The following is a 15,024-nucleotide window of genomic DNA, read 5'->3' as shown; positions in this document are numbered from 1 at the left end:
CACATATTTTACTTTTCAAAATCCAAGAACACATAATACACCGAATGAATGAAAATATAAAGTAACAGTTCTTGCAGTGCAATAGACTACTCTCCTTCCATTGCCCTTCACAGGAACTTCGGTACTTTTAATTGTGAATGAAACATTCGATTTCACAAGTTGTAAACTATCTTATAAAACAAAATACATGTCTACAAAATTACAAGCAGCTACTACACATTAAAACTTGAACCACCAGTTGTGTGGACTTTCCTTTCTATGTCAGGGCTGCCAACTCTCTCGCTTTTAGCATGAGACTCACACAATTCACCAAATGTAACTGTCTCACTCTGATGAAAGAATTCTTAAGATGAAAACCAAAACAGTAAGTTAAAAAAAAGAAATGTCCCCAAAATTTCTGATTATCCGAACATTTGATATGCCTAAAAGCCCAAACTTTTGAGATTTTCCCACAGGCAAACTTTCTCTATGGCATTATTATTGTTTATGTTGAAATTTTCTCTGAAGTATGCACCAGAGTGCACCATTTAAAATGTAAAATTGTTAAACTGCAATTCAGTGGAAAGTTTGTTTGTTTGTTTGTTTGTTTGTTTTTTTTTTTGGGGGGGGGGGCGGGGAGAGACACTCTCCTTCGACACCACACCCATATTACCCCTCCCCATCTACCATCATCTTCGCTTCGATCACTCGAGTTTGGTTGCACGGGTTCGCGCCCTCACAGTGTCTCAGTCCAAAGTCTCACTCGAGGTTGGCAGCCCTGTTATATACAGATGTATAGTAATCCACCGTTCAACCTACATTAACCAGGAAGGTCCCACCTCCCTGCATTAACTAATTCTTGTATCTTCCGGTAATGGTGAATTTTGACTTTGAGTAAACTTATTGTCAATATTTGGGGTTGATAATCTCAAAGAACACTGTGTATGAAGAACTGTGAAACTGACAATTCTGATGGTATACTTATACACACATTTTCATGTATTTAACACCTGACAGGAAATTATTATCTCTTTAAAAATCGCATTGTTAAAAGGGAAAATGCCAACTCCTGCTCAAATCAGATATACAGATATTTATTTATCGATTATGCTTTCAGTCACTTGTAAATTATATCCAGATGCAACATTACATTTTCATCTGTCTTGTAATTGTTCCACTATCCAATTACCAAAACTGTACAAGTTGAAAACAATTAAAAACAATTAAGCTGGCTAAAAAGATTTAAAGTTATGCATAGCCGATATCTCAAAAGAAATGTAATGTAAGGCATAGAACTGAGCAAAAAAAGAAAACCCAAAAAACTTACTTGATTATTGGCCACATCTGGTTTGTCTAGTTAGACAATCAAGCTTTTCTTTGGAAAGAAAATGTTGTCTTTGGCCTATAAAAACCACTTCAAGCAAGTTCATGTAAGTTCATTTAAAGGACCGCACTCTCTTTATGCCCCCTCAGTTTACTCTAGTCACACACAAAATTATTGCTGTCATTGGTTTAGAAATATATTTGTATTTCATTATTTTACAATTTTTGTATCCAGTCATTATGATGCGATTGCATGTACACAACTCTTTCACCATTTTTTAGATTAGGGTTCTTCAGGTAGAAGCATGTATGAAGAGAATTTCCAGAGGAAGATTAATATCCAAGCGAATGTTAAGATGAGAAACTATTTCAGTATTTTCGTTACTCACGTTACACTAGTTTTAGCAATACGGCAGTATGCTTTCTACCAATTCATGGGAATGCAGATCATTTCTTTTCTTGACAACTAGAAACTAATACCCATACCCAATACATTATTAAAAAAATCAACAAATCAATAACTTGCCATTCTTCTATAATCTGTGGATTCAACTCAAACATTCAAGTTCATTTTCAATGTAATTATCAGTGAAAATGTAAGTTAACTTCACATTGTAATATCTGTCATTCTGGAGGTATATCAAGGGGGGGGGGGGGAGGATGGCTGTTCCACATGCCCAGAAGTATATTGAACAAATAGTGGGTGACAAGTTTCAACATAAATTTTATTTTTTCACCCCATGACACCCATCTCATGGAATTGCCCACATGTATATGGCCAATTTCTAGAGATATTAAACGGAGACCAAAGTTGAGTCGGTATTCTGTTCTGCGTGTTGTCCAACGTATAGTATCTCACAAGTTAGCTGTGTCTCTTCCAAAGCACGACATGTATTTATTTGTATATGACCATGCATACAATAGCTGACGTGTATTCAGGATGTACGAGATTGGTTTTTACAGGATGAAGGTTTCAGGCAACAGACGGTAACATATCATTTGAACGTCTGGGCAAGTGCCAAAAATATGAGGAAGGATTTTCTTAAATTTTTTTTTTTTTTTTTTTTTTTTTTAGTGTTAAAGAACATTGTGGCTGCTCACTGCTCACATCCACACACATACAAACATGGCTCACCGAGCTGTTTAGTAATGTTCAAGTAATACCAAACATCACTCTCATTGCAATCTTATAATTTTGATTCATTTCTGCAACTTTTTCAAAGGTACAATGTACAAATGTAGTTGCAACAATAACATGAAGATTTTGGTATAACTAGAATTTTACAAACAATTCAGTGAATCACACTGATGCAAAATGCAGTGGATTACTGCATTTTTGTTTCTTTTATCATAGCATGGCTGAAAACAGTCGCAGAGGCCATCGCAATTAATAAACATACAAAATGACGCCTGATGAGATGGCAATTCTTTTCTCAACACACAAAATAATTATATAAAAGGTGCGAGTGCGGGGGGGCTGATTTCATTTTACTTAAAGGACAAGTGCACCTTCGTATACATGTGGATTGGATGAATGCAACAATGTGTACATCAGTGAAAGTTTGACGAAAATCGGACAATCCGTTTAAAAGTTATGAATTTTTTAAGTATCTGCGCAGTCACTGCTGGATGAGAAGACTACTACAGTTTGTGATGTCATATGCGTACAACTATATAAAGAAAATAAAAAGAGAATTTCACAAAACTTCACTTTTTGAAAAAAGTGCACATTTCTTTGACTTGTTACTGACATGTTAAGGGTAATATTATTCCCCCTGCCTTCTGAAAGAGAGAAGTCAAGTGTTCTTTTGTTATGCGAGAAAAATGGAAATAAGTTGAATTTTCTTTATTCTTTCTTTATATCGTTGTACACATGTGACATCACAAGCTATATAGTAGTCTTTTCATCCAGCCTTGAGTGAGCAGAAACTTCAAAAATTCATAACTTTTGAACGGATTGTCCGATTTTCCTCAAACTCTCACTGATGTGTTCTACTAATATTGCTGCATTCACTCAACCCACATGTCTATGAAGGTGAACTTGTCCTTTAAGAATAGAGTAATCAGTAATCAATGTGGTAATGCTTATAATGACTTAATATGACTGTGTGTTTCTGTAGCAGTTTCTCGATACTACACTTTATTTTAATATTGTGTTTTTTTATCGGTTTTCATGAATCATTTAAGAAGAAATATTTACCTATGATTACTTCTTTTGATTTTCTTTTGATTTTTTTTTCAGAAAGTATGAATGCGTTTGAGGGTTAGAGAGAACATTCCATATATCAAGTCCATAAGTCAATAAGATCCCGGGTTATGCAACTGAACACAATTGCGGGTTTATACGTGTTGAATATGAATGAATTATATAATTCGTTGCATTGGGGGGGGGGGGGGGAACCTGACGTGTATCTAAAGCATGTGATCCTCCTCACAACCTTTCGCTTGTATAACCTGCCATGAGTATCGCTGTAATACATAAGCAAACTCATTTAACGCTGTGGACACAGACACACACAGACAGACAGATACACACCAACACACACACACATACGTTCACATACCTGTCTTTCTAAAACTGTGTGACTTTAACCAATTTTTCTCTGACCACTTCTCACTCGTACAGCGTTCCGTGCAACAAATTTTCTCATGGATTCACTCCCCTGTCGTGACATTCGAAAGTAAACATAATGATAACTGCTGTGAGTAGGTCATTAATATGGAAAAAAAGAGAAAGTTTTCACATCATGCAACACTCAAATTGTTAATTATAGGGTATTATCCCACAGTGGGATGGAGGAACGTACCATTCAGTAATCAACTATTGTGTACATCAGCATAGTGTGCATACGATTATCGACTATTGTAATGTACAACAGGGAGAGCGGCCCGGGGGGGGGGGTGGTGGTGGTGGAGGTGGGAGGGGGCTGGTTAAAAAAAATAAACACACACACACACACACACACACACACACACGCACACACACACACACACACACACACACACACATGAACAATCAGAAAAGCCCCAAACCCGTGAATTGTCTATTCCAAAAGCTTTCCCATATAATACGTGGATTCAGCGCATGCAGAATGAGTGGTGAAAAACTGAAATTTAGGAAAAATCGAAGAATTTGAAAAGAAAAGAATAACAGACATTCTTATTTCTAGGTCGTCCGAAGAGCTCTTGACTCCAAACTCCTCCTAAAGGTACATAATAAAGTGTATCTACCTTGACCCATTTGAACAAGATGTCAAGGGCATATTATTGCAGTTAAATGAACAAATTTTGATCTGCGAAATTTCTCTCACTCATTCTTCATAGTGGAAATTAAAGCTGCTTTCACTTCTCCATTACTTCTCTTGGCAATTATTCTGTGTGGAAATTAAAGGAGACTTCCGGATAATTTTCAGATTTTTACATTTGAACAACTATAAATAAGTTATACTGAGAACAGAGTTTCAGAATTTATGATAGCTGGGATGAAGAATAAGAATATTTTCAAAATTTAGAATAAATTGCAATGAACAAGGATGATGACATAGCAGAGTCACCATAAGAATGCATGAGTTGGGGCTCAAGGGGGTCTAGGGCAATTACCCCCTGGGCAATTACCCCGCACCCTTCCCCTGGCCCTAATCCTAATCCTAATCCTGAACCTAACCCTAACCCTAACCCAAACTCCTAACCCTAAACCTAACCCTAACCCTAATCTTTACTCTTACCTTACCACTAATCAGTATTTGGCCGGGGGGTAATTGCCCTCCGGGGGTAATTGCCCGGATACGGGCTCAAGGAAACAGAACAAAAGAAGAAGGTATGCATAGATTATACACAGGTGAACTCGCAAGCAAGCGGTATTGGTGATGGATTACACTGCTACATTTCTGAAATATGTGAACCTCCTATGTCATCATCCTTGTTCAGTGTAATTTGTTTAAGGTTTTTCAAAGTTTTGTTTCTCTGCTCAAGAACCGCAATAAATTCCACAAATCTATACATGGAGTTGTCGATTTATGTACTACATGATATGAAATTATGAAAATCGTCTGGAATGCCCCTTTAAGATGTATCGCATGTGATTATAATCAAAGTGATGTGTAAGGGCATATCTTATATAGGCCTACAATGTTAATGAAATTGGTAAAGATTGATGTAATTTTAAAGCAATGCCATACAGAGGGTAAATTGAATTAAATCAATTCAACTCCGATCAACTCAACTCAGCTTAACTCAGCTCAAATCAAATCAAATCAATTTATATCAGACGTCTTGGTATGTCTAGTCAAGGCGGTATATGTCATGGAATTAACTAACGCGTTGAAATTTCATTTATTATATTGAACGGATTTTCTTCAAACTGCCATGCAATATATTCCAACCATCTTTCTGCATTTGTTCAAATTCACGCATGCGTTTGGAGAAACGTTCATTTTTATACATTATTTCATTTCCCCAATATTATATACAAAATACAAAGCATTCAAGTATAAATGCATCCATCTATTAACACTGTCCGGTTGTCTTGCTGTAAAATTCGAGCGGAAAGAACCAAAATCCGTTCAATCCAATAGCCTACAATATGCGACATGCAGTATGTCCTGTGATGTCCAAAGTCAATCTTACATATTGTGTTGAATGGAGCGGCCTCGATATTACATCAACTTATCTATCGAGGTTAACCTTCAACCTCCTGCCATGCACACAAACCATCGATGTCTATTGTACGGAAGTCGCTTCGTCTTTACGCGTGTAAGACTTCAAATCTTTCAACAAAACGACCACGAGAGCGAAATAGCAACTGAGAACAAAACTTCTACAATAAGGGAGTTCATGGTTGTGATTTGCGCATGTGCAGAATAAAGGTCAAATGAGAATGTTTGTGTATTTGCCATAGACTTTCAAACGAAAAGAATCCTCAGGCAAATGAGGATTTGGAATGTTAAGTTGTGTGTTTCACCTTGTTAGAACGCACAGGTGAAAGTGATTCATCAATAATGTTTAACCAGGGAGGTGTAAGAAAAGGAGAGACAACTCTTCGTTAATTCGTGCAAACACATGTTTGGGTTCAAAGCGTTACAATGGGATGTCTAGCATTCCATTACGCTTTGAAGTCATGCTCGGCACCGCTCTAGTTGCAAGACAAAGTTCGGAGACGAAGAACGCATTTCACCTTTCGTTGAATATTACAAGCTTTTTTTTTCCCGTAAAATTTTAAATGAAATACTCGAATTGATTAAGAGTAGTTTAGGAAAGAATTCAATATTATAAATATGTATTTCTAGTTTCTTCGTAATGTGCAAATCGAAGTAAAATGAAAATTAGGCCCTCTTAAAAACCTAATATTTTTCTATAATGCGCACATTTCCACATGTTAGTTTTCTATCCTTTAATCTGGGATATTTTGATCTTTCAAATAAAGTTTTGCACTGCATTTTGATTCGCAGCTCCAATTCAAGGTACACAAATTCATTGTTGCCATCACATTGAAAGAGAGAGAGCGAAATGCAGTAGGGGCAAGTATTTCTAGATGTGAGAGCGCTAGTCCCGATTATTGATGCTCTCTTTATTTGTCAAAGCACCTGATTTCCACCGATATAGTTAAGCGCATAACTTCTCGGCGTTGCTGCGCATCCTTCAAAGGAGAGCAGGAGTTGTCTCTCCTTTTCTTACACCTCCCTGGTTTAACAAAAGCTACACACGCATTTCATTGACATTGATTACAAAGGTGGCATGCTGCAACAAAAAATGCTCTGTCACAGGTCCTTTCCATGTTATCTGAAAGTCTGTGGTGTAGGGGTCAAATGAGACATGCGCTAACCATGAACTCCCTTATATTCAGAAAACTACAGACCATGCAGGAAAGCTGAACAAAGGCACAGAGAGCTCTGAAAACGACAAAGAAAGGGAACAAAACCAATGATAAAGGGAAAACGGATATAATCCTTAGAAGGTAAAAAAAAACAACAACACCTGCTGTGAAGATAGACGGGGGAAAACAAAATAACAATAATAGAGAAGAAGAAAAAATAAACGTTAGCGCATTTTGAGCATTTGATAATTGAGAAGGTGACCTCGTGACAATTTAGGGTTAGCCCCGGGGTACACGGAAGGAAATGGAGGGTTAGTCCTGACAGTGATAGTTCCAGAATTGATAATGCGGTTTGATATTGGGGAAAGGGACGGTTGCGAAACGTGTTATTCAAAACGTTGCACAAGATGTCCGAACACAGGAGAGCATAGCGGCATTGCTGGGCTTTCTACTACTATGTACTACACTGTTAGAACGGCCCGTTATCATATCATTACCTTTTCAATCTTGTAGTCTATATTCTTATAGGTTCGCGAACACATGTATAAACAGTTTTGTATTTTGATTCCGTTTTCGGACTTCGTTCTCGATTTCACTAAAGTAATTGTGTGAAACTGATACCAGAATGTCTGTCATTATAGGGACTTTAAAGAACAATCGGGATTATTATGACTTTTTATGAAAGTTCGTCCCCTATATGGAAAAGACTCATAATTATTCAAAATTTTCTGAGTATTTCCGTTGTTGATGTGTTAGACGCGTGTAGACCTCTGCAGGGACACTCGTTGTTGTTGTTGTTGTTTTTTATTGGACATTCGTTTGAAAAAGAACAGATTGCGGAAAGAGGAACAAAGAGTAGAGTCAACTATTTTTTAAACTCATTAATATTTTATGATGGCATGTTGTACACCTGGACATGGTTCCGCATTCTTTACCATGCGTTTCTTATTTCATTTTCAGGACATCAAATATTTCTATCTTTGCAACACAAGTTAGAGCAATCACGAAATACAGATGACTAAAGCGCTTGTAAGGATTGCGTATAGAAATTGAGACTTCTATCTTGATGTTATCTACATAGATTGGGGTTAAAATCAGTGGCGGATCCAGGGGGGGGGGGGGCGCACCAGGCGCGCCTCCCCTTATTTTTTGTTAAAACAAAACAAATAAAAAGAAAAGGGGGGGGGGGGCTCTTGCGCCTGCCTTTAATTTTGTAAAGGTGCCTCCCCTTTACGGAAATCCTGGATCCTCCCCTAATGATAAAGAATAATATAATTGATTGCAAAAAATTAATAATAATAACTACAATGCGCGCAAACAAACTTAAATAGATTAGTACGATATCAACAGTACAGCATGGATCCCAAATATAAAGTTAAAAAAAAAGACTGTACTTTCGTGTTTGGTATACTTGCTCTATAGTAACTTTTCCTGGAATTGTTTACCAGAAACTATTAAGTTTTCCTCGTTGCAAAGATACATGCTCGCTGGAAGTATATAATACTGCGAAAGTGAAATAATGTGGACAGCAGTAGTATGCCTTTCCTCATCGTTTTTTTTTTATGTTTGATGCAGTTATGTGGAGAAAAATGTCTTAAAGGATTAAGGAAGGTTTACATTATATGATTGATGATAATATGAGACATTGCGCGCAAAAGCGAGAGTAATAAAATCACGTAATGAGATCATAGTTACAAGATACGCTGTAAGCAGCCTTTATAAGTCATTCGGGGCAAGACTGATTTCGACATAATAACATTATCCCCAAACATCAAACAACAGGTTTCTCTTTCGGTGGTCATGATATTAATAGACAAGTCAAAAGCCATTGTAACTTGGTTCGGACACAACACCCTCTTTGGTGAATGGTAGTGAGAATTCAATTGTGCCCTTGACCAAGACACCGACCATCACGTTGCTGCTTCGGATGGAGTGTCATTGGAATGCAATAATTAATTATGAAAATTGTCTCTATTTGTACCGGAAATGCATATTATTGGCCTTGGCGCCGCCTATCGTCACGTTAATACTGTTAAAGGGGAATGAAACCTTAAGGCGGCTTGTTTATCAAGTCTATGGGGATTTCAGTATTCAGCATGGAACGGGTTAACTATGTGGATTTACTGCTTGCACCAAGATTAGTCCAACACGTCGGTGTAAGTTTGAGAAAAATATTACTATCCGTTTAAAAGTTATGAAGTTTTAAAGTTTTGGTACCACCATCGCTGAATGAGAAGACTATTATAGTTCTTTACGTCACATTATGGAAAACGATATAAAGAAAATTAGAGAAAATTCCAAAAAATGAAAAGTAGGGTCTACATATTCCCTCGATTTGTTACTGATGTTAAGGGTAATGTTATTCTCCCTGCTTTTAAAAGATCCATATAATAGCTTAAACGTGATATATTGAAAATTAACATTATAATGAGATACAATTATAATGAATAACAAACATTCAAAAGATACATGTGTATATAAAATACACAACATGATAATAAGCAAATATTTTCTGCATTATAGAAGGCAGGTAATTATCATAATATATCCCCCACTCTTTAAATCAAAGCAATGTATATCATAGGCCTCCAAAATGGTAATTTTATATTTTTCTTTATCATTCGACTGCAATCTGCACCCACACCAGTCATACGATTGCATTGCACCCCATGGAGCAATCAATTTTCCCAAGGGAATTATGTCGCCGAATATTCTTGTGGTGAGGCCCCATCCGTCTCCAGCTTTACCGCTTACAATGGGTGTCCTGCGTTCAATCATCTCTGCATTTACTTGAAAATTTATGTCTATCTATTCACATGTTTTTATTTTCATTGTACAATAATGCTGCTTATGTTTATCTACTAGTGTCATTTCTTTTATTATTCGGTTATGATATCTATGATCGCATATGTCATTTTTGTTGTCTTTGGAATTTGTGCTCAATTTATTTTTACGTTAATGCAAAATATAAATTCATCCAACAAAACCAAACTAAAACAAACCAAACTTTAATAGACATATACTGAAATGTGATATTGCATGTCTTTGATATAACGGATATTTTGCGTATACTGCCTAACTTACGAATATTCTGTAATCCCCGTCCTTTCATCTTATAGCTCAAGACTTAGAAGATGCTGCGAACGACGGTCCGCGTCTGGTATGGACAGAATTCAACGATGATCACAACCGCGCGCGCATCACCAGCCTGCCAGCCGATCCGGAAAGTTACGACGCATCGTCCGAGCTTAGGACGCTGTACTACTACCAAAAGACAGATACGAGGTTCATTGGGCTTGCCGGCGACTATCGCAATCGGAGCACGTTCTGGTCGTCGACGAGCGATCGCGGCATCTTCCGCGGCGGGCTGAGTGCTGGGGTCACGGGTAGTGTAATCTTTGGGGGAACGTCGAGCTCCGTGGACGGTATGGCTGTCGACTGGCTGAGCAGAAATCTGTACTGGGTGGATAGCACTTACGACTGGATCATGATCTCCGATTACAATGCGACGTATTACAGGGTCCTGATCGATACAGGATTGGAGAAACCAAGAGGAATCGTAACCTATCCTCAGAGAGGGTGAGTCCTTATGTGTACTAGTACAGCATACCAGGAAAAAACAACAAGAAGATATATGTATATATATATATATATATATATATATATATATATATTCCTGCAATCTTCTAATATATCTTTGATTCAAGGAATTGGGTGGATAATGTTGCAAATAGCGATTGATGATCCTTTGCAATCGTATGAAGTCTTTGCGCAATGTGCTTATGTGATTAGTTTCTAGATTTGATCAATATTGCATCATCGCTATGTGCTGCATTTATCGGCTACGGGATTTTTACGGAAAAGGTTGGCACAAGTCGACATTGACGATATTAACGAAAAAGAATATAATACTCCATTAGAAATTTAATAGTTGCATTTAAAACCTGATTGTTGCGTTTGCTCGTTTGCTTTGCTTATTCTAACACAACACCCAGGAAAGTAGGAAAGGTAGCGTGTGTCGATGTGCAGTCATTTGATAGGCTAATGCTGGCCAAGGACTCTAAGAAGATAGCAAAATCGAATAATGACGTGATGCGATTTGTTGTGAAATTGATATGGTTATTTGAATGAGTGGAACTGAAGAGACTTTATGATGACCGTGATTTGTAGTGACTGCGTCATACTTTTGTAGCGAGACATCGCTGACTCGGGAATAATTTTTTGCTGCTTCTTTTTTCTGTACTTTCCTTCCAGCTATCTGTTTTGGACAGACTACGGTGAGCCTGCGATGATTGAAAGGGCGACTCTTGCCGGCAAAAACAGAACTACCATCATAGATACTGATCTTTTCTCTCCGAACGGAATTACGGTGGATTACGAAACAGACCGGTAAGTACATAATAAGGATATGTTCCATGGCGCCATGTCATATACCATTACGTGATTATGTGGTCAGAAAGGGGGCATGCTGCACCATCACCAGTATGATAAAACTCATGACTACTCATGCCAGTGTGGAGGCACAACGAAGCTCAACCATCTAAGATTTCAGTGGTTCGATGTGTTCTTCGGCAAATGAAGTTCCTCTTCCGTAGACAAGGTAGAGCAGTGAAGAAAAAGGTCCTATGTACAATTCTGTGAAAACAGACAAACTGAAGAAGCAGGTTGACATGAAGATAAAAGGGCAGGCCAACAGGTATAAAACCAGAGATCTTGTAGCGCGCCTACAGGAAGGAAGTGTACCTGTATCACAACATAGCATTAACTTTGCGTACTAAAAGACATACTGGAAACCTTTTTGGATCTTGAGATGGATCTTGAGATGCCCTCATCTCCCAGAGTAATTTACAAATTTTACAAGCTACAGTTTTATGCTTTTCTTGTGAATTCCTCTTTTCTATATAGAGTTACAAAATAAGATTGTATTGTTTACTTATTTATCTATAAACCAAAGTTGATATTACCATAATATTGTATCCATTTTTTTTTGTTGAAACTTATGTGATTCAAAGTTCCTTAAGATATTACGTACTCATGTAAGCGTTATGCATATTGCTTTGTATTACTTTATATGGAAATAAAATCATTTGAACTGAATTGAACTGGAAACCTTTCCAACTAAAGTTGAAATTTTTTTGAAAGGATATACCTGTATATTCCTGTCACTTTGTGTCAAGACACATAAGCTTCATCATTATTAATTAAGTCAGTCATAGGGAGTAGAGTTTTTTTTTTTTATTATTGGCGCCACGTGCTTACAAATGAGTAGCGTACAAAATAGATAAAGTGTGTGTGACATATTCTCAAGTTCTGTATATGAATTACTCGTTTTCTGGTTTGTTGTGTGAAATTCGCTCAGCAAAAAAGAAAGTAAACACCATTTCCAGTTCATAATTTTCATAGAAGATCTTGATGAAAATCAATGAATTACAGTATATACCATATTAAAAGTAATTCAGTTGGCTATCAACCTAGTAGGTCAATATGAAGCGAGATTATACGCATGAGTGAACACATTCGTTTTTGTCCTCCACGGCACAAAAGTAAAAATTGCAAAAATTGACATTTTGTCTTTCATTTTGCAAATGCCCTTTAAGATAACACTGATAACAAAAGACCAGTATAACACAATGAGAGACATGAATGAAATAACAAAAATAAGTTTTCGTTCCTTTTATCACTTTATAACCTCAAACAAAATCAAGGTGAGAACTTTTCTGACAACTCAAACTTCAAATGACATAGCGAGTAAGGGCACAAAGATGATTAAATGAACATAATATCTTTATTTCGTTCATTCAATTTATTCATTTAAGAATTCATGAGACAAATTCAAGAACAAAAAATAATTTAAAATTTTCCTAATTTGTCCTAATTTGAGAAATCAATTAAAAATCCTGCCAATTTTGTCAATATTGCTTCTTCTCTCATTTCATTTGAATTTGGATTTGACAGAAAGTTCTTCATTTTCCTCCATTATCTTTAGCCTTTATTGATATTTTGGACTTCAAAGATATTATAGAGATCATAGGTATATTTTTGCAACTGAATTCATTGTTTTCATTGTGTTAAATCTGTCTTTTGTTCTTATTGTTTAATGGAAAAGCATTTGGCATGAAAAACAACTTGTTCATTTTTGCAATTTGTACTTTTGTGCCTTGGAAGAGAAAGAGGTATTCACCCATGCGTAAAATTTCTCCTTTTATTGACTTATCAAGTTGATAGCCAATTAAATTACCTTTCGTATGGTATATAATACATTAACATTTAGCCAAAAATTCTATTAGAAATATAAACTTGAAAAAGTGTTAACTTTCTCTTTTTTTTTTTTTTTTTGCTGAGCGTACATATACTTGATTCTACAAGCATGTCATTTCAAGGTGGAAGAATAACTGTGATTTAACTTGTGAAAACATTTATGCAGGGGCGGATCCAGGAATTCCGCAAAGAGGGGGCGCCTTAACAAAATTAAAGGGGCCGCACGCACCCCTCCCCAATTTTTCTTTTTATTTCTTTTATTTTAACAAAAAATAAAGGGGGCGCGCGCCCAATGCGTTCCCCCTGGATCCGCCACTGTTTATGCATAATCATTGCTCAAGCGTGAAATTATTTCGCCAGAAAAGAAGAAAGAGACAATGCTTTACTTTTGAAGTCCTGTTTGCAAAAAGATGACGAAGAAGAAGAAGAAGAAGAAGAAAAGAAAATTGTAACGATTAGACTCAAAACTTACTCCTCTTCCTTCCCCCTTTCAATCTCTTACCGTCTGTCTGTTGGTCTCGCTTCCTCCCCTCTCTCCTCTGTCTGTCTGTCTGTCTGTCCGTCTGTCCTTCATCTCTTACTGCTGCCAGAATTTATTGGGTCGATCCAAGGCGACTTGAGAGTAGCAGGATTGAAAGCGCCAATCTGGATGGCTCCAACAGAACTTTAGTGGTTCAGATGCTTCCTTCAGATGCCCAGTTCTTCGATCTCGTCGTCTTTGGGGTGAGCATCGGAATTAATTTGTCTCACACATTTTTTTTTTCACGGAATGGAGGCTATCTTCTTTTCGACGTGTTAGAAAACACAAAGTCTCATTTATGAATAGCAGAGACAGCCTTCCAAAAGAGCCTGAACATCTGGAAGAGATGTGTTTCAAAACTTGCTTTCCAAACTTCCGACTCAACTATCTATGCCGTCCTTGAACTAGTCCATTCTGCACTGTCTTCGAAAGTCAGCTTATCTATACTAAAACGTTCCCAAAAACAACAACAACAACAACAACACACGCACACACACACGCGCACTTAAGGAGTCGCTCCTCTCCCCCCCCCCCCCCAAAAAAAAAAAATGATGATAAACATGTCCATCCTAATCTCGTGATTAGGGAAGGTATACACGCATACTACACCTCCCGAATCTTCCTAATTTTTCCCCTTTCTTGTCTACTATCGTAGGTGAGAAATGGTTAACCAGAAGAAGTGGTAGCTTCCTCGTTTCATTTCCAAGAATTCCCTCTGAGGCTATATATAAAAACAAAACCCGCCAAACTATACTCGTCAAATTCATCAAAGATTGCTCCCTTTTAGACATGGAGCCAAAGGATAAACTTGCAGGTTAATACATGCCAGTGGGGCATCCAATTTTGTTATTACTGTTTCAAAGTTCATACATATAGTGAAATACACGGTCAAATACACTGTCTCTTGACGAAAGTGATTATGATGAAGATGATTCGTTCATTATTTGTTTTGATTCACAATATTTTTAACAGGGTCATTCCGTTCAGTTCTGCTGATATTCAGCAGACCTGCTTTTCAAGACAACCCTGTATACAGTAAACATAGACTTTCAATCTAAAACAAGCGATACAAAACAAACAAAATAAAAAACAAAATATATTCAGTATTTACAAATCATTCTTTACAAACATA

The 15,024-nt window shown here is 37.0% G+C and overlaps 1 protein-coding gene across 1 annotated transcript in view; it reads left to right on the top strand.

Annotated features, from left to right (window-relative positions):
• The window catches only part of LOC140244902 (uncharacterized), a 107,719-nt gene that overhangs the window by 10,822 nt on the left and 81,873 nt on the right, over positions 1-15,024 (top strand). Inside the window, exons 2-4 of the mRNA XM_072324510.1 lie at positions 10,234-10,693; positions 11,369-11,503; positions 13,963-14,095. Of these exons, the coding sequence (XP_072180611.1) occupies positions 10,234-10,693; positions 11,369-11,503; positions 13,963-14,095 (728 nt within the window). The remainder of the gene's footprint in view (positions 1-10,233; positions 10,694-11,368; positions 11,504-13,962; positions 14,096-15,024) is intronic.

Source organism: Diadema setosum, chromosome 21 (assembly GCF_964275005.1).
Source record: "Diadema setosum chromosome 21, eeDiaSeto1, whole genome shotgun sequence".
NCBI classification, from domain to species: domain Eukaryota; kingdom Metazoa; phylum Echinodermata; class Echinoidea; order Diadematoida; family Diadematidae; genus Diadema; species Diadema setosum.
The sequence above is the reverse complement of the archived record's forward strand: the minus strand, read 5'-3'. Positions and strand labels throughout refer to the sequence as shown.